General features: G+C 39.4%; 1 protein-coding gene across 1 annotated transcript in view; it reads left to right on the top strand.

The window, feature by feature from the left end:
• Positions 1–20,184, top strand: part of SLF1 (SMC5-SMC6 complex localization factor 1) — a 36,223-nt gene extending 16,039 nt beyond the window's left edge. Inside the window, exons 9-18 of the mRNA XM_079995417.1 lie at positions 1,298–1,464; positions 3,940–4,077; positions 4,889–5,048; positions 6,967–7,114; positions 8,368–8,513; positions 9,510–9,673; positions 10,186–10,319; positions 12,233–12,325; positions 12,927–13,109; positions 17,182–20,184. Of these exons, the coding sequence (XP_079851543.1) occupies positions 1,298–1,464; positions 3,940–4,077; positions 4,889–5,048; positions 6,967–7,114; positions 8,368–8,513; positions 9,510–9,673; positions 10,186–10,319; positions 12,233–12,325; positions 12,927–13,109; positions 17,182–17,675 (1,827 nt within the window). The 3' untranslated portion in view covers positions 17,676–20,184. The remainder of the gene's footprint in view (positions 1–1,297; positions 1,465–3,939; positions 4,078–4,888; positions 5,049–6,966; positions 7,115–8,367; positions 8,514–9,509; positions 9,674–10,185; positions 10,320–12,232; positions 12,326–12,926; positions 13,110–17,181) is intronic.
• Positions 20,185–24,899: the final 4,715 nt, after the last annotated feature.

Genomic DNA, 24,899 nt, shown 5'->3' with positions numbered 1-24,899 from the left:
CACAGAAATGCCATTTACCTTCCCGCTGCAGCGGTACCTATTTATCTACTTGCACTGGTGTGCTTTCAAACTGCTAGGTTGGCAGGAGCTGGGACAGAGCAACGGGAGCTCACCCTGTTGCGGGGATTCGAACTGCAAGCCTTCTGATTGGCAAGCCCAAGAGGCTCAGTGGTTTAGACCACAGCACCTCCCGTGTCCCATATATATTCATGTAGGTAGAACTAAGCAGCATTTGTTAGGTAGCCCTCAAGCCACCCACCTCTGGGTGCCAGGCTCAAGTGAAACAGCAGCCCTTCTTCCTAGTTATGCATGCAAGTCTAGAGCATTTCTGATTGCCCTATGTGAAATATATGTAGCTCACTGGTAAAGTACATGCTTTACATGCAGAGCATCCCTGGTTCAATCCCTGGCATATCCAGGTAGAACTGGCAGACACACCTAGAGCTGCTGCCAGTCAGTGGCCACAGTACTGACTTAGATGGACCCAAAGATATAAGGCAGTTTTTGTATTTAAGGACCTTCACTACGGTGTATCCCTAGGTTTCTAGGCTGCCAGTCTTTGACGTAGAAAAGAGCTAGCACTTCATTCCCACCAACACATTGAAACTGGTGGGCTTTTAATTCATACTGTGTAAGTGTAAATTGTGGGACGTTGGTGGCGCTGTGGGTGAAACCACAGAGCCTAGGACTTGCTGATCAGAAGGTCGGCGGTTCGAATCCCTGCGACGGGGTGAGCTCCCATTGCTCTGTCCCAGCTCCTGCCCACCTAGCAGTTCGAAAGCACGTCAAAGTGCAAGTAGATAAATAGGTACCGCTCTGGCAGGAAGGTAAACGGCGTTTCCGTGCGCTGCTCTGGTTCGCCAGAAGCGGCTTAGTCATGCTGGCCACATGACCCGGAAGCTGTACACCGGCTCCCTCGGCCAATAAAGTGAGATGAGCGCCGCAACCCCAGAGTCGGTCACGACTGGACCTAATGGTCAGGGGTCCTTAACTGTAAATTATTCTTAATGGTTTGGGATTAATGGTAAGAGATTACCTGAGAAATCTACACACACCACTTTGAGTTCCATGATAGAAAAAAGTGGGTTATAATGCTGCTTAAATGGCAGATCCAATAAAGAAAGATGGCTTAGTGGTAAATATATATATATATATTGTGTGGAAACATTGTTGGAGGGTGGTATGTATTTTAAAACACCATTTATTTGTCTCAAACTAGTTAATTTCAGTGGCAGAAACAACAGGTGTAAGATTGGAGCAGAGTGATAGAATGAGATGTGTTCATGTTTGATTACAGGGAAATTCAGACCCTGCACTTCCTGTTCATTTCTTTCATATCATGTATGCTCTTCTTCAACACGATCCTCCTTGGAAATCAGCTTCTATGTTAACGTACTACCTGGAAGTTCTTCAATGTCCCGTTTGCATGAGGGGAACATGGCCTCTGTTAGAGATGCTTGTGAGGTAAGACCACTCTGGAATAATTACAGTGGCCTGATTTGCACAAACTACAGTATGGTTAACAAACAATAGTTAAAGCTGATGCATCTAGTAAATGGTCACTTAAACCTTGATTTCCATTAAAGGAGACACAAGAGCTGCTGTTCACTTGCGGCTCTACAGCTTGTGCATGGTAAATATTCCATAACCATTGTTATGGAGGGAATCCAAGTTTGCTCGTAATACTAAACCTATGGTTAATGTTAACAAAGTTTTATAAACTACGTGCTTTTTAATGAGGCACTGAAATTACAATAGACTATGAAAAAAGTAACTCCTTCTCATGAAATATGTACGATGTTATTTCTTAACCATGTATACCCACCCCAATATTAGGGAAAAGTGAAGGAAGGTGGCTTGGGTTCTTTTTTACGATCAGGTTAGAGTGTTGGACTATGACCTGGGACACCAAGGTTCAAATCCCCACTCTGTCATGAAGCTCACTGGGTGACCTTGGGCAAGTTATCGTCTCTTAGTCTAACCTACCTCACTGGGTTGTTGTGAGGATGAAATGGGGAGGAGGAAAACTGTATACACTACCTTCAGCTCCTTGGAAGATAAAGGTGATATACAGATGTAATAAATAAGTAATCTTACTTTAAGGGGGGTAGGAAAGTTTGGGTGCAATCCAGATAATAAAACTGTCAGGATATTGGCAATTTTACTTGCTATTAATTTCAGTGGGGTTTAAGCATGCCTCTATAGAGCACTTCCACAATGTTCCACAGATTTAAGTTGGAGCACTGTGTCAGAATTGTTCAGCAGATTATCAGAGTGTATGTCAAGTAAATGAGGTTTTATCCTGCATTTTTCAACCTTGAAAAATTGGGTTGAAAAATGCATCACATGATTTTTATTTTTTTATTTTTCCTATTTTTTCTGTATGTATTCACAAACCACTCTGTCAGGTGTGTATAATCAGTTGCTCAGAAAGCTCTTGAAATATTCAAGTAAAAAATATTTCATATTTGTAAGATTTTAATTTGACTTTTGACTAAAGTGGCTTATGCTTTCTGAGCCTTTTAGTTCAGAAAAAATATGAACTAAAGCAAGATTGAGGTTTTTAAAATTATGCAATGTGCAGAGAAAGTGAACAGAGATAAGTTTTCTTCCTTTCATAGTACTAGAACTCAGCGTCATGCAATGAGGTTGATTGGCAGTGGATTCAGGAGAGATAAAAGAAAGTACTTCACACAAGGCATAATTAATTTTGGTTTATGGAACACAGTGCCACACAGTGTGTTGACTGCTAGATTAGATGGCTTTAAAAGTGACGTAGTCAGATTAAAGATGAGTAAGTATATAAACTGTTATAAATTGCGAATTGCTGTATCATCCCCCATGCTCTGCTTGTGAGCATCACAGAGGCATCTGCCTAGCTACAATAATGGTGGAAAACTTGATGGAAATGTAATTCTGGATGTGGAACACCAAGATGAAGATAAAGCAATTGATGGATGGGATCTAGGCATCTCCATCTCCAAAGGAAGGTCTTTCCCCCATTCATTGAGGGGCGTTTGATCCAGTGGAGACTCCTTCTCTGCTAACTGGTTATTCCCATGTGCAAAAGCCAGAGTAAGTGGTTTTTGGCAGCATCACTCTACACTTCTGGAGGATCTCCCAACCCTCCCAAGAAAGTTTTCAGGTGCTGCAGGGTGAACGAAGAATTGCAGGAAATTGCTCCTGCCCATGGGAGTTTCCAGATACTGTAGTGGATTTGTTCCTGAGGCAAGACTGGATCCAAGTCAGTAAATGCAGTGAAGAACTTTCAAGTTCACTGTTTTTCTTTAGGTTCAGGAATTTCTTGAGCTCATTGTAAAGTCCTCAGAACTTGAATGTTTGCATTTAAAACAGCTATCAATTAAAGTGATATATACGGTCTGTACATATGAAGACTGTTGTAAAAAGCTGGAAGCCAGACAATTAGCTCTTTGGAGAGAATAGGGGAGCACAGAGTGCTGAATCCTGCCCTTGGTTTTCTCAATCAATAGGATTTCATCATTCCTGTCTGCAAGCTCCATATGCATAGCCCAAGCAGTGGAATCAGGCTCAAAGCACACTTTCTGTTTACAATTCCTTATTTGACTGGGGATTTGTGTATTTATTTGGTTGGTTTTTTAAAAATTTAATATCCTGCCCTTTATCTGAAGAGTGCAGGTTGGGTTACAATAACAAATGCACAGAAAATAAAATAGCAACACTTTTAAAGTAAAAACAATCTTTCAGTCCCTGTAGCCAGTCTGTAAACATCCTTCTAGATACTTTATGGAAACACAGGTCTTCTGCTGGCACCCAGAGCTGAAAAAAGGTTAGCACTATGTGGAGCTCACAGGCACCTTACTGGAGCTGGTGAACTTTGGGCTGTGGGGACAGAAAGGAAGATCAGAAAATATCCTGATTTATCTGACCCTTAACTATTGCTTGTGCTTTCCCCACCAGGTCTTGCCTTTACTGCAGTAATATTTGTCATTCAGTCCCTGTTACAGAAACCACAGATGAGGCAAGAGTGTTTCACAAAACACTGTTAATGTTTCTTATGAATGTTTTCCAAGATGAAGTAATAGCATTAACAAGAAGGTGTGTTTCAATGAATGTTTTTACCTTTTTAATTTCTAACCCATTTTTGTATCTTACCATCAAGTTGTGCCCAAAGTACATTGTACTTCCCACTTGATTACTTCTCCTGTACTTTTATGTCAGTTTTTAAGAAAGCTATTCTGATTCTAGGTAAATGGCGAGATATGTTTCTAAACTTTTTTCAAAAATTACTTTTACACATTAGTTCTTTAATTTACACACACACACACACACGTGCTTAAGTGTGCAAGTGTTTAACATTGCAGTTCTGTGATTTTTCTTAGTCTAGGCTTAGATTAAAAGCCTTTTTTCATAACGTGCACATAATACTTAGATTTTACTGGAGACAATTCTGGAAATTACACTGTAACAGCAAAAAGCCTTAGGCTTGTAACCTCTTCCTTTATGTGGTGGCATGTTTCTTTGTTCTTAAAGTGCAAAAATTCAAATTTTTAAAATTAACATTACTATGGGCTGTATCCAAGATTAGCCATACTCAGAGTAAACCTATTGAAATTACGGGCACAACTAACTTCAGGCTATGAATTTCAGTGGGTCTTCTCTGAGCACAACCTAGGTAGATACAAATCTATCCACTGTCCCCCCCTAAGTTTGGGGGGGTTCATTATACTTCATTATGCCTGAATATCACACTGGATTGTAGCTAGAGACATCATTTCTATCAAAGTTTGAATTCCGTTGTAATTTAAAACGTGCTAAATTGCAGATTTTAACAGAAGATATACTATGTGTTATGCAATCATTGTAACGAAACAGAAAAACAGATTTAGGAATTATTTTTCTTTTACAGTTTGTGTGAAGAAGATTCACAGCAAGCACAAGTGATGCCACAAACTGTTCTTCTGGAAACATTCTGGTTAGGAAGTGAATCGGTGCTTTTCACAAAACGTATAAATATTCTAGTAGACTGGGTCATAAATTCCTATAGAGAGAAGTACAAGACAGATGATGTGAGTGATTTATCAACTATGAAGAGTAAAGAAAGCCCAATAACGCCTTTTGTGTTTTGCTGCTTTCTCCCAGGACTCTTAATAATGTTCCATGACTGTATATGTTCCCTACTCCCTAGAACAAGACTTTTGCGTTGTTGTTCCCCAGATGGCCTTAATCATGGTTAAAGGTTATTGTCTATTGATTTCAGTGGGTCTTCTCTGAGCATGACTTAGCTGAATATCTCCTTTATGTTGGCACTGCCACTTAACTGATTAGTAATGCCATCTTAAGTATGTTTTGAAACCATGGGTTGATGTTTGTTTAAAAGACTATTGAAAATGGATTCTTGGAATTGTGAATTTCTTCTGATGAATGCAAATAAATTCTCTCACAACTGATGTATCTGAGAAGCTGATACCTGAAAATCTTGGTTAACAGCTTATGTCATAAGAGATTTCTGTAATCTCCAATATGTCCTCAAAGTAACAGACGCTTTACCCTTTGTGTCGGTAACGATAGATCTAAAAGGGTTCCCCCTGGTTTCAAGTAAAATATGCAAAATGGAGAGCTTGGTTCCTGGAAAACAGTTGCCTAAGACAAGGTTCAAAATGTCCCGGAGCCATGATTAAGTGAGGCATACGCTATGCTATTTATTTCAACATAGCAAGACTTTGTAATCTTTAATTGGAAGTAGCTTGATGGGAGCGTACTTAACTGAGCTCCTGTAGCATCAGAGTCAGTGCCCTTCTGACAATTTCTATACAGGGGAATCCCTGCTGTTGCATGCGTCAGCTCCTTCCAGTCTGTTCTGCCCCCGCCCCCTTTCGGCACCAAAAACGGCATGCGTCTTAGTAGTCGTGTGAGGAGTTGCCTGTACAGTGGTGCCCCGCAAGACGAATGCCTCGCAAGACAGAAAACCCGCTAGACAAAAGGGTTTTCCGTTTTGGAGGCGCTTCGCAAAACGAATTTCCCTATGGGCTTGCTTCGCAAGACGAAAATGTATTGCCAGTTTCTGCGGGGTTTTTTTCCTTCCCCCCCTTTTTTCTAAGCCGCTAAGCCGCTTATCAGCTGATCCGATAAGCCGCTAAAAGCCGCTAAGCCGCTAATAGCGCTAATCCGATAAGTCGTCAATGGGCTTGCTTCGCAAGACAAAAAAACCGCTAGACGAAGAGACTCGCGGAACGGATTAATTTCGTCTTGCGAGGCACCACTGTACTCATGAGTCAAACAATTGAAGAGAACCATTTAGTTTTAAATGCAGGAATTAATGATTTGAATCAGTTTCTTATGTTGTTATGGAAGACCTGGTTAATTGCAAAGGTATTCTAGAAGCTACCATATAATCAACTATACTAGAGCCTCACAAACAAAATGGAGAATGTAAATTCTCCCTATGTATCAGCCTGTAGTTTTATTTTGGATTAGCATGGCGAAACAATATATTAATTGGAATAAACATAAGCAGGGTTAATTAATTTGGCCTTCCATTTTAGCTCCTCTAGGGGAGTAGTCTGTCCTCCTCAAAATATTTTGGCAGGGGGCATTTGAATTCAAGCGTGAGTTGCTTGGTCCAATCCTGGCGTTGAAGTTAGCAGCACATGGTAGCAAGGCCTCAGCATGTTGAATAGAGCAGTTATCTGTTCCATCCAAGCACCTGAAATTTGTGCTTCTTGAATGTTAGTGGATAAAGATTGGTGATCAATAAGATTAAATATTTCAGCTCCCAATCACATGAACAAACAGCCATAATCTTCTGGCAATATTGTGGTATAGTTAAGGAAACTGTAGTAAGACCTGGTAAATTTCTTGGTGTTACGATGCTCATAGGGTAGACCACTTGCGTGAGCAGTTTAAAATGGATGAAACAGACTTTAATTTCTACGTTAAGAAAAAATATAGTAATAGAGAGATTTTAAAGGCGATCTTCTCTTCTAGATCATCAAGCATGAAGTAGCTGACCTGTTGAATAGAATTTTGGGAGTTGTGGTCGAATACTGGATTCTTTCAGGGTTCTTAATAGACAAAAATATGTTACATCCTGTAGCTGCGGATCTTGCATCTTATATTGCCATTTCATGTAATGGTAAGATTGTAATATATTTTGTCATACACATGCATAGTGAAGAAACTCTTCAGTTCTCTGTATCTAAACCAGAAGACTGTAGTTGGAATATTTGGCTGCTTATTTCATCACTTATTCCAACTCGGTGTGTGAAGCCTTCCTCATCTGTGACATCTGAATTTATCCTTGTCCCGTCTTCATTATCTCTCTCCCTCTTGGTGTTCTTCCCATATCAGAATACTTTAGCTGGCATTTTTAACTACCAGCTTATACTTCCCTTCCCTCCTCTTCTTTTTTTTTTTTTTAAATAGGCCACTGGTTCTGGTTCTGCACTGTAATCTTACAGCACTACTTATGCATAGAAAGTGTAATTATTATTAATGTTTGCTAGATAATAAATAATAATGTTGATGGTAATAATAATGATTAGGATGTTTCCATAAATAAATCAAGCACCTCATGTTTGTAAATCATAAGCAATTGGTAGAAGAGGACGTGAGATCACCCAGAGCTATACAGGCAATCTTCCATATATTCCATTGTCATTTTGCAAATGGGGACACAAAATTGTACATTCACTATCTGCATTGCCAAGAGTAGTAGTGTAGGGAGTTACTGTAAACAACTAATTATATATTTCACCTAAACAGGTTACATAATTCATTTTAGAGCCTGATTGCTAAAATGTAAAGTTTGGGTATCTACAAGCATGCTGGCAGTATAAAATCTCTGTCCTAGTACAGATTTTAAAGTTTCTTGTATTGTAACTTTCATGAACTAAGATCTCTCCATTAAAAAAAAACCCAAATCCATGCAAGCATGCATGGATTTTACATACTGTTTTAAAATGGCATTTACTGAATATTTTAAGTACTTCAGCTTTGCAAACCTGTTCCTCTTAGCTACTGCATAATGTGTTTTCTTCAATTTGATATCTGGAGTACTATGTCCAGTTCTCTGCTGCCACAGGTGGGAAGACTAGGTTCCCTGGGTTCAATTTACAGGAGCGTAGATTTCAATTGAACATTAGGATAAACTTGACACTAAGAATAGTCTGACAGAAGAACCAAAAGAAGCAGCTCTGCCTCTCTAGAAGCTGGGCAGTTATCTGCTGGGAGTGCTGTATCTTTCTGTTTCTAGAATTGGGCAAGCAATTCTACAGCTAGTTTAGTAATTCTAACAATTTAGGAATAGCGATTAAAGGACAGAAATGCAGCAGTAATATTCTCTGTATTGTCTCCCTAACACTTTCTTACTGTCTCCCTTTTCTTCAGATTTTTCACCACAGGAATTAAAAACATTCATTTCTTCCATAACATCTCTGTGGCTTGAAATGTTTGTTGCAGAAGCAGTTTTTAAAAACTTGCCATTCCAAACCAATGCTGTTGTTTCTACTGAATTGCTGTCTCTCCAAAAAATGGTAAGTGTCATTTGTACTAAGTAATATCTTTCTTAATGCAAAAACATTCTGGCCTAGATCAAATGCAGTGATCTTAGTCCAATAAACCATTCATTTTTGCACCAGGAATTAACTATGTGCCGGCATGCTTCATCCTCCTCTCTGACCTTCTTTCCTCCATCCCTCCCCCTCATACACATTAACTCAAGACTTACTGGTTTGTTAAACCAATTTTCTTGTGGCAACTGAACTGGGAAACTGATGTTTGAGCTATTCCAACCATGATATCAGGTATCAAACCATGATAGCAACTAGACAGCTGATATTCTTCTTGGATTGGGGGAGGGTTCTAAAGGACTCTTTAGAAACGACTTCGCAAGTTTTCCTTCTGGCTCCTCTGTTCCTCAATGTCAGGATACCCCTAACTGTCTTGCTTCAACCTCTCTTCCTGCTCCCCTAATTTTATACATATCTATATTTCATCTGTTCCTCTTGGGAATTTTTGCTTCTTTCCAATCAACAGAGATTGGGTACTAGTGTTGCAGGACTTAATGGTAAACATTACAAACTAGACTTCCGCTGGTGCAACATTGGATCCAGCCCAGTGCATCTTACTCTCATTCCCCATGGCAAATTGCCTTCTGCTGTAGTGCAGCATATTTTCCCCGATTCCAACACATGGATGCTACTTTCAAGCATGCACTTGACTTGAACCCTGAAGCGCAGTAGCCCACAATACAGCAAACCACTCAAAAGCCAAAGTATGTGTGAGAAGAGCAAGTCAAGTTCCCAGCAGCACCCTAACAACATAACCTGCATAGGGGTGTGAGAAACTATCTGGGTCTTTAAGAGTTTCACACCATAAGCTTTACTTTAAAAGGCTTTTGTGAAGCCTAGGTATGATAATCTGGAAGATAAGCTTTAAATGCAATAAAGATCTGGAGGGAACTGTTAGCGTTGCTAATTACCAGATGTCATATTTAACATAGCTGGACTAAAGTTTGACTCTCGCAACAGGTTTGTTCCTATCTGCCTGCTTTACAAGTTGGGTTGTGTGAGCCAAGGATACACAAAGCAAAGAAAAGGAAAATAGGGCAATGGCCTTGCCCTAAGTCTCAAAGGGCATTACTGATGCTAAATGGTGATAAGCAGAACCAAGCCGAAGTGCTGCCTGATGTACCGTAAGTAATACCTATAACATCACCGGTTTTATTCTGCTTTGGGGGACAGCTTCTGACCTGACACATTTCTTGAACTTTATGTGACCTGTGTTGTTGTCTGCAAATTACTGTGACTGGCAGAAAGCTCGGTTTTAATCCTGTAACACATCTGGGAATGGTGAGGGTTTTTTCCCCTTTTCCCTTTCCCTGCATATATGTAGACTTCACAGACTATACATACTTTCCCACTATTAATGTAAATTGCTTCCCAGGAGAAATAGAAGTATTCAAGAAATAATGTTTTTAGAGTGAGCTTAAGCCCTGTATATTGAATGATTGGTGGGTTTATTACAAGCACATACTGTATGGAATGTTTCAAAACTACAGTGACTTAAATTTCAAAATATGAAAGCATGTAGATGTATCTGTCTGCGAGAACACTTGTTACTTCTGAACAAGTGGGGTGTTGTTGGTTTTTAAAATGTAAATAAAGTTCAGTCTTTTAACGTACTTTTACCACTTCTTGCTTTTAGTATACAAGGCACTGGTGACTCTGCTTGTGTTCAAAAGAAATTGGGAAACAAAGCTGAAGTTGAGATGATGCGCAGCAAAGATAATCATCATTTTTCAGGGAAGCAGGGGACTGTTAACAAGGTTAACGTTAAAGGTACTGTGATTTCCTAACTTATGCTTAGTACTTCACAAGTTTGCAATCCGTAGTTCCACATTTGGCCCCAGTGAAGATGGAGTGGTATCTCATTATTGCCATAAGTCAAACATGGCTTTCTTGAGCTTTTTGTTATGCAATGCCCCTTTTTTAAAGTTGGGGATATGATTGTCTGCTTTTTTTAATCAGTCAAACACACACGCACACAATTTTCTCTTGAGTTGTAAATTGAGAATGCATTCTAAAATGAGTCCATTCCAGTCATAGCCTTATTTCACTAATCCACCTCAACCTGTGCTTGGAAGAATCAGCATCGTCCTCTGATCTGAAAGTCTAATTCAGTCTTCATCTCTTTCCGTCCTAGACGTTTTGCAAACAAAGACCAAAGTGTATGCTGAATTACATAGCCCCATTAAGCATATGGACTGTTTTCTTCTAGGCATCGAGCCCAAGCTATGAAATGCATTTGGATTTTAGTTTTAACTACACTAGAACCCAAGCACTTAAGTTTTAAATAGCACAGTACAGTAGTTTACACGGGCTCTGTTCAATACACAAATGTAATAAAATGTACTTATATGCTTGTACCTGTCTTAAATCAATTTCTGGAACTATTTTTAATATGAATTTAACCTAGACATATATAGTTATTGCCATTCAAAGCGCTCCAAAGTATAACAGTAATGGATATCAGAAGGGATATTTTAGAACTATATGCTAAGCTATTGGTAGAGCCAAAAACAGCAGAACCCTCATTTTGCTTGGATTTAAATTTTATGCCCACCCTATGCCAAAGTCTCAAACTATATCAGCAAATGCACTGATAAAAAAATTATCTGATTTCCCCCCTACTGGTGTGCTATTGGAGAGGTAAGACAAACTGATACATAATTCCGCTTAAAAGAAGTGGCTAAAATATGATACATTGGGAAAGATAGACTTGATTGTTGCCCACAACAAACAACCAGACACTTTGCATAAGAATATCATCCTGTTGAATATAAATAAGGAAATTTACTGACCCAGTCCCATTGAGCAAATGTGGGGAGGGCAGAATGTTCTCATTTGGGTAAATTTCATCATTCACTTGGAAACGTGTTTTTTGTAGACTCTTGTTCCAGTACAATCAGTGGATGAAAACGTAAACAAATATAAGAATTTTACAGCCTGCCTTTGTTAATTGATGCACTACCTGTAAACTGCAGTCAGTCTTCACTGTCTTCCTTCTCTCTTTTTTCCTAGGTCTAAATATGTATGTATGTGTGTGTGTGTGTGTGTGTTTTCCCTCTTCTTAAGACTGCTTCATTCTTCTTAATCTCTCTCCCTCTCCCTCCTCCACCCCCCCTCCTTTTTCTCGCTGGTACTGTAGGCAAGCCAGACAGCCTATTGAGAAACAGCAAACCATCTGTTAACGGATTTGAAGTTCTGAATTATACTTGAGTGTGTAGAGGCACTCGTGCTTAGCCAGAAACATTCATTTGAATTAAGCTGCAAACGCTGTGTAAAAAGAACCATACACTTAATGTAGGTTCATGAATAAATTTAAGGGAGGGCAACTGCGCTCTAAACTTTTATTGCTTCAAAACCAAGCATTTTTGGTGTTCTGTGATCATTCGGTGCTTTTATAATGTGGTTGAAGCTTTACAGCTTGAACGGGTGGGTGGGGGAGAGGGAAAGATAATTCCTGTGTTAACCCTTTAGCAGTGCAGTTCCATTGCTGGATCTCTGATGGAACAGAAGCTCTGTGGGCTTTTTGAGTTTTCTTAAAAGGTATTTAAACAGGACAAAGGGAAATCTTATTCATTACTGAGTGCTCTGGCGTGTAGCCAGATCTCCTAGTTCCTGCGCTTTGATTATTTTCTTCAGTTGCCATTTTGCCTAGACTGGTATAATCTATTAATTCTGTTTGCTAGGAGAGACTGCCCTGCATACTGCTTGCAAAAGGAACAATGTGGAGAGATTGATTCATCTTCTGTCTCTTCCAGGAATAGATATTAACGTTAAAGGTAAGTAGTTTTATTTTCTTCCCTGAACAAACACATTAAGCCTCCCAAATAGCTGTGATACTTGTGTGTTCGCAGAGTTCTTTTCATTCCTTGTTTTCCTGCTTCGGGATTATGAATTAAAGCAAAGATTTTATGGGTAGTTTTGCGGCTAAAGCTTATTGATTGCACTTAATTGTCTGCATGGTTTTTCTATTAAAGGACAGTCGTGGTTTAAAATAATTCATTTCTGGCCTTTTTATAGATAGGATAAAAGCTGTGAATGGCTTTATAGTCAAGATTTTTATGTGAAATTCTGGTCCGAACAGACCCGGGCCAGTGTGTGGTTTTGACTGCAGATGCCTTGTTCTTTCTTTAGCAATAACAAATACAATGCTTTGCAAAAAGAAAAAGAAACAGCTTCATTGTAGAATGACACTGAAGTAGATCTTTGCCTCGTTTCATTTTAAAAGTATAATACAGAATTAGCATATTGATTTCTCAAAATATTCGTTACAACACTAGTTAGAGGGGGAAAGGGTAAACAGAATCTGAACGACAATATTATGAACATCCTGCTACTAATTTTACTGTTTTCTCAAACTTCCCTTGATTTGTAATTCAGACTATGCTGGCTGGACGCCTTTGCATGAAGCTTGTAACCATGGAAACACTCTGTGTGTCCGTGAAATTTTGCAACATTGTCCAGAGGTAAACCTGCTCAGCCAAGTGGATGGGGTGACTCCCTTGCATGATGCCCTGAGAAATGGACATGTAGAAATTGCCAAGCTTCTACTTCAGCACGGGGGTGAGTGTGTTTGTGTTAAATAAGCTTAGAGAAATTTGAATCTGTAAAAACTGCAGAGTATTAAAATTTGAGGGTGTTCTTGATGTGATTTTTGAAAGCTAGAGGTTTTCATAAATATTGATGTGCATCATGCCATATTTATACTCATTCATCTTGTCAGTTAAATTATTTCACTAAGCCCATAACTTTGGCTGCTTTCTCACATTTGCTGAATTGCAGATTTTTTGTAAAAGCTGTATGAACAAGCAGTGATGTGGACTGCATGCCTACCAGGCATTTTTCACAAAATCTGGATTTTAAATTAATTTTTACAATGTACTGCAGAAATGGTTAGCTTAACTGCTTTGTGCTGCTTAATTTCATGGTGTTTCTGCTTATATTTATGGTTATCCAAACATTTAGGCTGATAATTCTGCTTCTGAAAGGCCTAGGTTTTTAAAAATTGGAGGGGAAAGGGTTAGAAATAGCTTACTTTAGAATTTTGCATTTTTTAAAAAAAAACCACTTAAAGCAGTTCAAAAATTACAACATTTTGTGTATACCCTCCATGAGATGTCTTCCCCTCACAAAGTACTCATCTTCAAAGGAGAGAAAGTATATATATTTTAGAGTGTTTGTGTGTGCCATATATAAACACAGAGTTTATGTAGCTCATACCACTACTCTGCATGTCAGTTTAATTTCACATATTTCATGTTTTCAGATTTGTTATGGCTATACTAATTCTGCTGTGTGGAGTGCAAAATAATGTTCTGTACTTAGATAGCTTTTAGCTAAACTGAGCCAGAAACACAAACATTACACTGGTTAGTCTGTTTTATAAGACCTCTGTGCATTTGCAGTCTTCTCCTGCCCCCTAAAGGCTACTTTCTTTGTCTCTGGCTGACATTCTTTCGCAATCAATACATCCCTTGCTCTTCTCCCTCTGTGTGCTTGTGCTGAACCTTAATGCTATCTCCCAGGTGTTTTATTTATCTACCACACCATGCGACTGACACGCCAAGCCAATACCTGGCCTCACTTCAATCGGTCTAAGTGATGCAAGAGCCAATATTACCGAAAGCCCAAGTCTTCAATAGAACGTGGCATTACACTGACAGATGTGCATTTTTCCTGGGTGTCTGTGAAGAATGGGCAGCGGATGATCCCCTTGTCCTAGGGGAGAAGATCTGCTTGCACTTTCATTCATCAAGGTCCTCTTGCAACAGTGCAGACGGTGTGTGCAGAGTTATCTTGGCTGTCACAGGCCAGGCCTTCGCCTGTCAAGCAGTTTGACAGAAGCATGGCAGGAACTATGCTGCACATTCAGTATACAATTGCTCATTGTTGGTAACTAAACTTTATAGAGTCCTTTGGCACGTCCCTCACCCATAAGACATCCTTTTTAGTTTTGGGTTGTTTTTTTAATCTACACTATGATGCAATATCTGCATTTGAAAATTAAAATATTGCTCTTGTGTGCATGGTCCTCGCTCTGTAGGCACACAACCTGTTAATTTTATTGATGTGTTATACCATCCTTTTCCTAAAGAGCTCAGGGGGGGCATTCATGTTTCTCCTCTTTTATTTTCCCAACAGTCCTTTGAGGTAGGGTAGGCTGGGAAATAGTGACTGGCCCACGTCTCCTAATGCGCCCTAAGGCTGAGTGGGAATTTGAATCCAGGTTTTCCTGGATTCGCCCTCCCATCAGATGTCAAGGAGATAAGTAACTATGCAACCTTTAGAAAACATCGGAAGGCAGCCCTATATAAGGAGGTTTTTAATGTTTAATATTTTATTATGGTTTTTGTATATGCTGGCAGCTGCCAAGAGTGGCTGGGGCAGCCCAGTCAGATGGGCACGATACAAATAACAACATTATTATTATTATTATTATTATTATTATTATTATTATTATTATTCCTGGTCTTGCAGTTTACCTTTCACAAAAGTAGGCTGCTCTTCTCTCCCTCCCCCCCCCTCAGATCCATATGTCACATTAACATACCATTTCCCCCTGCACATTAAAGCATTTCAGTTAAGTACATTGCAGTTTCTTCATGACTAAAAACTCTGTGCAACCTGTAATCTATGGTAGTTGAATTGTTGGTTTTTTGTTTTTTGTTTTTTTAAAAAAAGGCTGCAGCTGATCTATCGCTCTAGTAGCAGCAGCAGAATGCTCAGACCACATTGCTACACATAAAAAGTCCTCCAATCTAAGAAACAGAGTGTCAGTACTGATGACCTGTTAGGTAGAAGCAAGATCATTAAATTCCTCTGACCTGTCTGCCAAGCAGGTGATGAGTGCTGCACTCATAGGCTTGGGTGTTAAGATACAGGCTTGGGCATTTAAACTGTGCACGACAGTCTTCTCTGTATACAGGACCTTCTGCAGGACCATCCCGGAAACCGTTATTATTATTAATTTATATACCGCTTAAAGGCAAAAACGTGGGTGAATCTAGGCATACTTTTTTCTGTGTGTCCTTGCTAGATGCAAACACATTATTTGATTCTGTGAATGTTTAGGGGGTTTATGGAATAAAAACTTAAGCCCTGGTTATTTGAGAAGCTGCATTCTTGCATTCTGTCCTAATCAGCCACTAAGGAAGAGTTACTTCTGGTGGATCCACACAGCCCAAGGTTCACCTGACAGCCAAGGCTGTTTGTCTAGAGGGCATTCAGTGCAATGACACATACTACCTCCTGATAAACAGCATATGCTAATAGTTTGTTGCTTTTGGTGCATGTTAAAACTGCTTTATGCAAGCAAGCTATATCGCCTTTTCTTCTCATTTTGTAGGTCTTAGGGAAAGTAACAGGAAACTATATTTTTAGCATATCTAATCTGCTGTTTCTTATTGTGCCACTGTTTAAACTTAAACATACGTTCCAAACTCCAGTTCTTACCTTTGCTTGGCAAGGGAGTGCTGAAACAGTGACAGAGTAGCAGGAAGGCCTTCCTTTGAGTTTGAGTTGGGTTCTCCGTGTGAATACTCAAAGAAAGTTAGTTGGTGGCATTTTTCTTTCTCCAAAATAGTAGGTAAGAGATCCTGCTGACTTGTAAGGATGACCAGCTCACAAGACCTTTCTCCCACATTTTGGAGGCAGAGAAATGCCACCAACTACCATCCTTTGGCATTCACATAGAAGGCCTGGCTCATAATGAAAGCTATCTGCCATACATAAGGAATTCCCCCTAAATGTATGAACAAGGCTAGGATTCTTTATACATGTGGCTGAGACATGTGAAATGCTACGTAACTCAGCTGCTGGCACAGCCTTCTGCCCATGCGCTCAACTTAATTGAATGTTACTGTGATTTGTAAACCACTTTGAGCTTTTATTACAATCTATCAGTATATAAACGTTGTGAAATAAATTTGTCACCATGGATGGCAGCAGTCCCCATTTTATATTTGTGTACCCCAAAGTTTGCTTCCTCATTTCTTTTTTATCATCTTCATCTATCAGTATCATCTATTTTGTGTATCTTGCAAAACACATTTTGTAAACTTGTATTTTAATAGGTATTACCAATTTCTTTAAATATACTGAAGCATGATGCGTATACAAAGAACTTGAATCATCTGGTTATGTTAACAAAAAGAAATCTGTAGTACACTGATGAGATCAGGAAGTGGCTTTTGCTTTAGAACAGTGGTGGCCAATTGGTGGTCCCCGGACCCCCAAGGGTTTGTGGCACCACTCGCATAACAAAACTACCTTAGAGATATACAACTTTTCAAAACCAGAGGGTCCATGGCTTGGAGTTTTGAAAAACAGGGATCTGCAGTACTTAGCGAATTTGGATCCAGTGTTCGAGAACATCCAGCCTATGACTGACTCACCACATGACTGCGAGGGTGAGGAGCAAAGGTCTTAGCAGGGCATTCCACCCCATAATCTTTAAGGCACATAGTATACGCCTGAAAGAGGCTTAACAATTCTAATTCGTTTGGGAATTAAAATGTGATTTGTTAATCAAAAAGCTTTAGATGCTGCAGAAAAAACTGCAGATACTGAAAAACAGCCAGTTGTTTAGCTGCGCTAAATAAGCTATTTCCTATTTAATGTTTTGTTTCTTCTGCAGGACCAGTATTGCTACAGCAGAAAGATTCTGAGGGGAACCTGCCACTGGATATCATAAAGTGTGAAACAACTAAGCAGCAACTTTTGCATCTTGTTAATCCAGAAGAGAAAGTTGAGGAATTCCATGCACAAGTGGAAAGCAATTTTCATAAAACACAGACAGAATTTTGGACGGTCTTATATTGCAAGATGTTGTTAAACTTTTGTTCTGTATATAAGCTATTTAAGCCTTTTTCTGTAGCCTTTAAAAAGCTCTCCTGCTCCAAACCGTTGCTGATGACAGCTGATTGTTGCAAGTTTAATGCTAGCTCTAGCCATTGGTTCCTAGATCTTTATTTTAGAGAGCTTGAAACCTTTCGACATCTCCCAGTGTATCTTCAGAAGATGATTGAGGAGCTTAAAAAGGGCACAGGTGAACAGCAGCAAGCTTTTGCAGCAACACTACAGCAAATTTCAGTGGAAATCCAAATGTCTAACTGTTATTTGGCCAACTAGCTTCCAAACTAGGACTGCTTGCCAAAAGCTGATAGTCTTAACACTGGGGTAGCTAATGTGACCTTGGACTCCAGCTCCCATCAGCTCCATCCAGCATGACCAATGATAAGAGATGATGGGAGTTGTTGTCTTGGCAGCATCTGGTACCTCATTGATCCTGGTCTAACATGTTTATCATCTTCAACATATAAGCATAATACCCTTGCCTGGTTGACCTACTGATCCCCACAAGGGAACTAAGACTGTATTTGCCTGATTTAGCCGTAACACAAAACTGGCTTCCTACTACAATGCGAACAAGCTGTACAGAATATCAGGTTTGCACACTTTCCTTTCCCAAGACAGAAAACCAGAATCGTCTGTTCCCAGTTTTGCACTAACCACATTTTCCCTTATACTGTTTGAACACGGGAAACTTGCTTGATCCTATCTTGTTCCCACTAATTAATTAAGCAAACTGTTTTCTCAGATGCTGGCTTGTCCTCACCAGCTAATTTGCAAACAAACTACTCTCCAGGCTCAGTCGTCATAGGAAACTGAAAGTGGATGCTTCTTACTTGGGCACTACAGCACATTCCCATACTGGGAAACTGGTTTCCATCAGCTGTGAAACAGCCCATAGTCTCTTAAAATGAGGGGGGGGGGTGAGCTCCAGCAACGATTGTGGCACCAACTCAGGGGATCCTTTTACTCCATCCTATCAAACGACACTTCATTTTGTTGGCTACCTCATTTTGCTGTCTGCACTCACTAATCCTGTATAATATTTTTGTTAATAAAATTGTTTTTGTAACGTGATCAATATTTGAATAGAGTACTGTATACTTGGTTCATTTACTTTTAGGAGGCAATATAGTACCACAATCATACACTGCATTCACAATTTATTTGAGAATGAATAAAGATGCTCTTGATCCTAATACTGTCATTCTCAAATTATGAGGCAGCCCACCTTGAGTGGTGTGGGGGAATTTGGAAGATTTAAGGCCACTCTAAAAGGTAGGGCATGTTAATTATCTTGTGTAGGAGGCAACAGTATCTAGGGAAAGTCAAAGTTTCCATAAAACATGCCCTAAGATTGGACTCTTATTAAAGCTTTAGAAATGTAATTTGGAACCAAAAACCATTAAATAAAAATGGTTGAAGCATAGCTTCATTATGTATGTTCATAAAAGAAACATTTTGTAATTTGAAAAAAAAAGTATTAAAAAAAATCAAAGCTGATTTGAAACAAAATTCAGGAGCACCTTAGGCCAAAGCAGCACTTTGCAAGATAAGTGGGACTGGCGTGGTAGTGTTGGACTAGGACTGAAGAGGCCTGGTTTTGAAATCTGTCATGAAGCTCACTGGGTGCTCTTCTTTCAGTTACCAGATCTTAGCCTAACATACCTCACAGAGCTGTTGTGAGACTGAAATGGCACAGGGCTTTGAACTGCTAGGAGAATAGATGTACTCAGTTTCTAAATACGCCCATGGGAAACCGAAGTGTAGAAGCTGAGCACATCATCACTCGTCCCAACTCTAAAAATGGAGCTAGAACATAGCCACTGTAGATAGTAGCCAACAATAGCCTTATCAGATAGGTATAGATTTATGTAACACAAGAGGACTAATCTACAAATGATTGTGTACAGAACTCTTTAATTCCAAGGCATTTTGAGATTTGATTTTGCAAGGTAAATATTGGGGAGCTACTCATTATGTAAATCATAGAATCATATAGTGTTGGAAGGTACCCAAAGGATCATCTAGTCCAACCCCCTGCAAACAGGAATCTTTTTGCCCAATGGGGCTCGAACCCACAACCTTTAAGAGTCTCATGCCCTACTGACTGAGCTATCCCAAATAATTAACTTATTTAAAAATTATTTTGAATAGTTCAGTGAGCCTTCTGCCTTAACCATAGCAACAATCAATTCTAACAGAGCAAGCAAAAAGTGACCTTATTTTAACAAAACAAACTTTACCAGTAGAAGAAGTGTATCTTTTGAAACATCCATGTAATAAAATATACAACTTTCTTACACAATGGTTTGTTGCTTTTGCTTGCAAAATCGTATAACCAAACACTTTAATCCCTTCCCCAAACCCTCATCCAGACATTTTGATGAAGTTTGGCCCATACAAATCTGCAGTGATGTTAGAAGCATTGTAAGGTTACATCAGCCATTCTAATGATGTGATGTAATTAAGAGAACAATAAGGAGGGCCAGGTCTTACAGGGACTCTGAGCTACATACAGGTACTGTTCAGAACACAGAAGCATGCTGTTAACATGTTGGGAAATTTGTATAATACAGTGATTCAAATAATTATTACCATTACTCTACAGTACCTAGAGACATTGGTCTGAAGTAGTCATGAAATCACAGAGTTGGCAGGGACATTGAGGATCATCTCATTTAACCTGCAATGTAGGAACATGCCAGTGTCCCATATGGGAATCAAACCTGCAACCTTGTTATTATCAGCACCACACTAACCAACTGAAGTCCTGCTACAGTACAACCCCAAAAATACAAATTTGTGTTATAATACCATCAGAACAGAGATGATATGAGTGAGGCATAAATACAACCATTCAAGATTCAAGCCTATTTCCTTAAGCATTACTTCTTCAAAACATCACAAGCATTTCAAGAGCAATGTTAATATATGGTCACATCTGAATATGTCCACTAAAATTTGGATTATAAAAACCTGATTCAATACCAATTTCTGCTAAAAATGTCAGTCCCACACTAAATATTTTTAATGCGTAGGACTGGTTGCACAAGAGAGTAAATTGCAGAAAACATCCCAATTCATAAAAATGAATTGCCAAAGTTCATTTATTAACAGTGCTTAAAGTACACTTCCCTCTGTAGGTACAAAAAAAGTTTTAGTTAATATAAACCACATCATAATACTCTAAATTTTGCTTTTTAAATCAGTATCTCCACTGAAAGTTCTTCCATGTTCACGTGAGCAAGTGCTTATCAGCATCTTAAAACCACACTGCGTTTAAAGTATTATTTTCAAGTTTTAATTGTTGGTGACATTTCTGACCATGCTGAGTTCCCCATTTATCTGTACAGTAGCTTATATTTTCTGCTTCACAGTAAGTCTATGTTACCGAAACAACTCTGATCCTTACGTGCTTTTTTATAATGAGGTCTTATTACATTATCTGAAATGTCCTAAAATTTCTCTGTTATGTGCTAAACTCTCTGAGAAGAATAAATGTGATGTGTCAGTTTGATGTGGTCAGCCTATCATTAGTTTAAACCTTTTCAAAGCAGACCTTCTCTGTGTGGGGGACATGCTATCTATAATGGCTCTTAAACTGCTAAAGATGGATTTTTTTTCATATGGATACCATGTGGATTGATGATAACGTAGTCTATCTCCTCTATCAACCCCTTATGATTTTAGGAGTGTTCATGGAACATGAAGAATTGCTTGTTCCCTGATGTGCCTTTTCAGACTCAGCACAAAAAGAAGGGAGGGAACTGATAAGATTAAATAACTGAGTACACTTATCAAAGGCTCTGTCATGGATGTATTTATAGGGAGTTCACTCCTGTTATTAAATTAAGACTTTTTTTACCCTTGGCAAATTCATAAAAAAACCGGCTTTTGAAAGTATGCACTACTACAGCAAAAGCTGAAGTAGGTGTAGGAAGCAAGCCTTTGAACTATTACTGACCTGTTTGCCTACAAGAAGTTCCAACCATTCTTAGGTTTGCTATCCTTTCAAAGACAGGCTACATCATGATGCTTTCTGAGTCCATAGCAAAAAATATATTCTATCCCCAAAGAAGCTTTATAACCAGATGGACTGCGTTCATCTCATTTTATGGCTTTTCCATTTAATACTTGCTGTGATGGCTCCAGTTTTTCTAAACATATTCTTAAGCGAAAGCCTCCATTATCCCTAACAATGGTTCATGGGAGATGAATTTCAACAGTATGTGGTGGCATTTTAGCTATTTGGGACTGCTGGCTCTAGTGTGCAATGCTTCCAGGATGTTAGTGAAAAGCTGCCTAGATTGAGGAGGACAGAGAAAAGGTCTAATGTCCTGTTTCTCCAGCCAACCAAGAGATGCTTGCCAATAGCCCTCTGCGCAGAGAAGGTTGCACCCACACAATATAGGAGTCAAGATCAGTATTTCAGCAATTACAATGCTGAAAAGGAAAGGAAATGTATGAATAATCAGTTTGCAGTCATGTAAATCGATGGGAGAGCCTTCACATACAGGAGCATGATGGGAGTGTGATTAAGAACTACTTCAGGAATGGGAACTGGCTGCCTTCCAGATGCTGGAGTCCAGCGCTCACCAGCCTCAGCCAGCATAGCCATTGGCCAGGGATGTCAAAGTTGTGGTCCAGCAACGTCTGCATGTTTTGGAGAAAGTGGATAGAAAGAAAATTCTCTCTCTCCCATCTCCTAGAATACTAGATTCTAGATGCCATAATTCTAGAACATGGGACAATCCAAAGAAGCAGAATGTTGGAGAACAGAAGTACTTCTTTGCATTCTGCATTGTTAAAGAATGGAATTCATAAACCCAGGATGTGATAATAACCACCAGCTTAAACAGCTTTGAAAAGGTGTTGCCAAATTCTTGATTAATAAGCCTAATAATGGCTACTAGTCACAATGACTATATTTTAACAGTTGCCAGGAAGCACGAGAGACTGCTGTTGCACATATGTCCTGCTTGTGGGGCTGTTGTGGACAACTAGTGGTTCCTTGGGAGAAAAGGAGGCTGGACTAAATGGCCGTTTCCTCTTAAGTTCTTGCATGATGTGGTGGTAGTGATTTCACCAATAGTGCATAGTTAAAGGAGAGGTTTAGAACAGATGTTTGTGCAGATGGCTATTTCCAACGTTTCAGGAATGCAGAATTAACCAATTTAAAAGGAAAACAACATTGGTTACAAACAGGTTTTCAGGCTTGACTTTGAATTTCCTGAGGCTCTCCTGGATTGTTGCCCAAAAATTACAGCACCTTTTATGTTTTAATAGAGAAATGACAGAATGAGCATACCCTATTGCGACTTTGTGATTGCTACAAAATAATTTTAGTTTAGTTTTTTGAACAATTACATTTTGCCCACATTTGTAATCCACAAAATAATGGCTGCCACATCTAATGGCTGCGCTAGAGCAGTGGCATAAACTTGTGGCCACATTATGGCCATTCTTCCCCTTCCTCCCAGAATGCTCCTGGGAATGATGCTGTGTCATGACAAGGTGCCATTCCCAGAGGTATTCCATCCCAGAAAAGTTACTCGAAGTGGCATTAAGTTTGTCATTCATTAGGTTTTTAAAAGAGGAGGGGGAAAGAAAAGAACCACCCTCAGCAATCTTGCATTTAAAAAGGTAAAATTATAATTACTTTTAATTTGCCCATCCTTTGAAAGCAACCAATTACCCCCTCCCTCACTTTCACACAGGACGAATGGTCTTACAAAAATAGGCAGAGGAATATATTTTGTGTAACTTGAGCCCCAAAGCATTTTCCTTCAAATGACAATCCAAGTTGGGACTTATTTCACTGCAGCAGTGGAGACAGAACAGAGCCAGTAGCCATTGATAGACAAATTAATGAAGGATAAGACAGATGGCTTTACATCATGTGGGAGTTATTTCCATAGTTTAACCATGAAGAAATCCTTTGTTTAATTCTGCCCTGGATCTACCAATATTCAGCTTAATTGAACCCCCCAAATTATAATGTTATGAGGGAGGGAGAAAAACTTTTCTCTAGCCAATTCTCCACATCATGCTTAATTTTCTATGCCTCTATCATGTCTCCTCTTGTTTTTCTGCAAATGAAAAAGCCTCAAATTTTGCCTCTGAAATTTGATGATTTTGCAGACAAGCCAAGGAGGATTGAACTCCCTGTGCAGCTGATGGGGGTGGTGGGGGTGGCAATTTTGCTTTCACTAAGTATTGGCTGAACAAGCACCCGTTCCACCTCCACATGTAGTGGGAGTGTCCCAAAATCCAACTATTCTGGACAACAGTCATACGAGAAATATGTAAAATAACCAAGCAAGTATTAGAAATCACCCCAGAAATGGCCCTACTAAACATCTTCCAAGACAACAATGCCCACTTACGCCACAAAGAACTCATAACCCACCTACGCTCAGCAGCCAGAAACATCATAACCAGACACTGGAGAGACCTGTCAGGAATAAACATGGACCAATGGTACCAAATAGTATGGGAAACAGCCTTACTAGAAAAAATAACCAATAAACTGAAACTGACACGGGGACAAATAGAAGAAGACTCCTTCACCCTGGTATGGCTCCCCTTTATCACATACACAGCCCAACAAGACAATGACAAAAATCCACCAACAGCATACAAATCAATATGGCTAACCTGATCCAAAACACCCACCCACCCCACTCACACATGAAAACAAAGATCACCACAGCCAACCACAAATGAACACCCACACCCTAGGCCAACCCCAACCTCTCTCACCACCAAAGGAACACAAGTGAACAGCAGAGAACCCACACAAGCAACGCTGACACAAAACCCCACATATATTAAGTAAAATAGAAACATCACCACCTGACCCCACCCCCACTCATATTTTCCCCTCCTCCACCTCTTTCCCCCTATTCTTCCTAATGTCTCAACAAATGAAACAGATTTGTAAAAAAATATTTAAAAAATTGTTACGTAGGGAAAAAAATGAGAGACATTGCATATACCTTTGTAAATCAAGAAAATCTTTAATAAAAATACATTTAAAAAACAAAATAAAAAACCAAGCACCCGATCCAGCTGCCTCTATCAAGCATGGGGCAGGTGGACATGATCTGGGGAAAACAACTGCAAGAGCCAAATTGGGAAGCTCGCAGTTCTGATTCATATGTCCTCAAAAAATACAAATGCATTTATGAGGCAGGAATTGCCTTTGCAGAAGCCATGCTGATTCTGCTTCAGCTAGACTGGTTCTTCTATCTGCTTCAAAAATTAATCTTTAATAATGCTTTCCACCAGTTTTCCCCATTCTTGGTTGGGGAAAAGGGGCCGCTGCTTGCAGGATCAAGCTGAGTACAACTTTTCTTGACTGTTCGAAACTTTTCTTAGCATCTCTGCTTTAATGCTATACTCAACAACATCCTTATTATGAGTATTTCTGTTTGCAACCATCAGTTAACAGACTATGTTTACGTTCATAATCATTACAGGAATCTCAAGACAGTGTGT

The sequence above is a fragment of the Podarcis cretensis genome (genome assembly GCF_951804945.1).
Source record: "Podarcis cretensis genome assembly, chromosome: 11".
Lineage (NCBI taxonomy): Eukaryota > Metazoa > Chordata > Lepidosauria > Squamata > Lacertidae > Podarcis > Podarcis cretensis.
The sequence above is the reverse complement of the archived record's forward strand: the minus strand, read 5'-3'. Positions and strand labels throughout refer to the sequence as shown.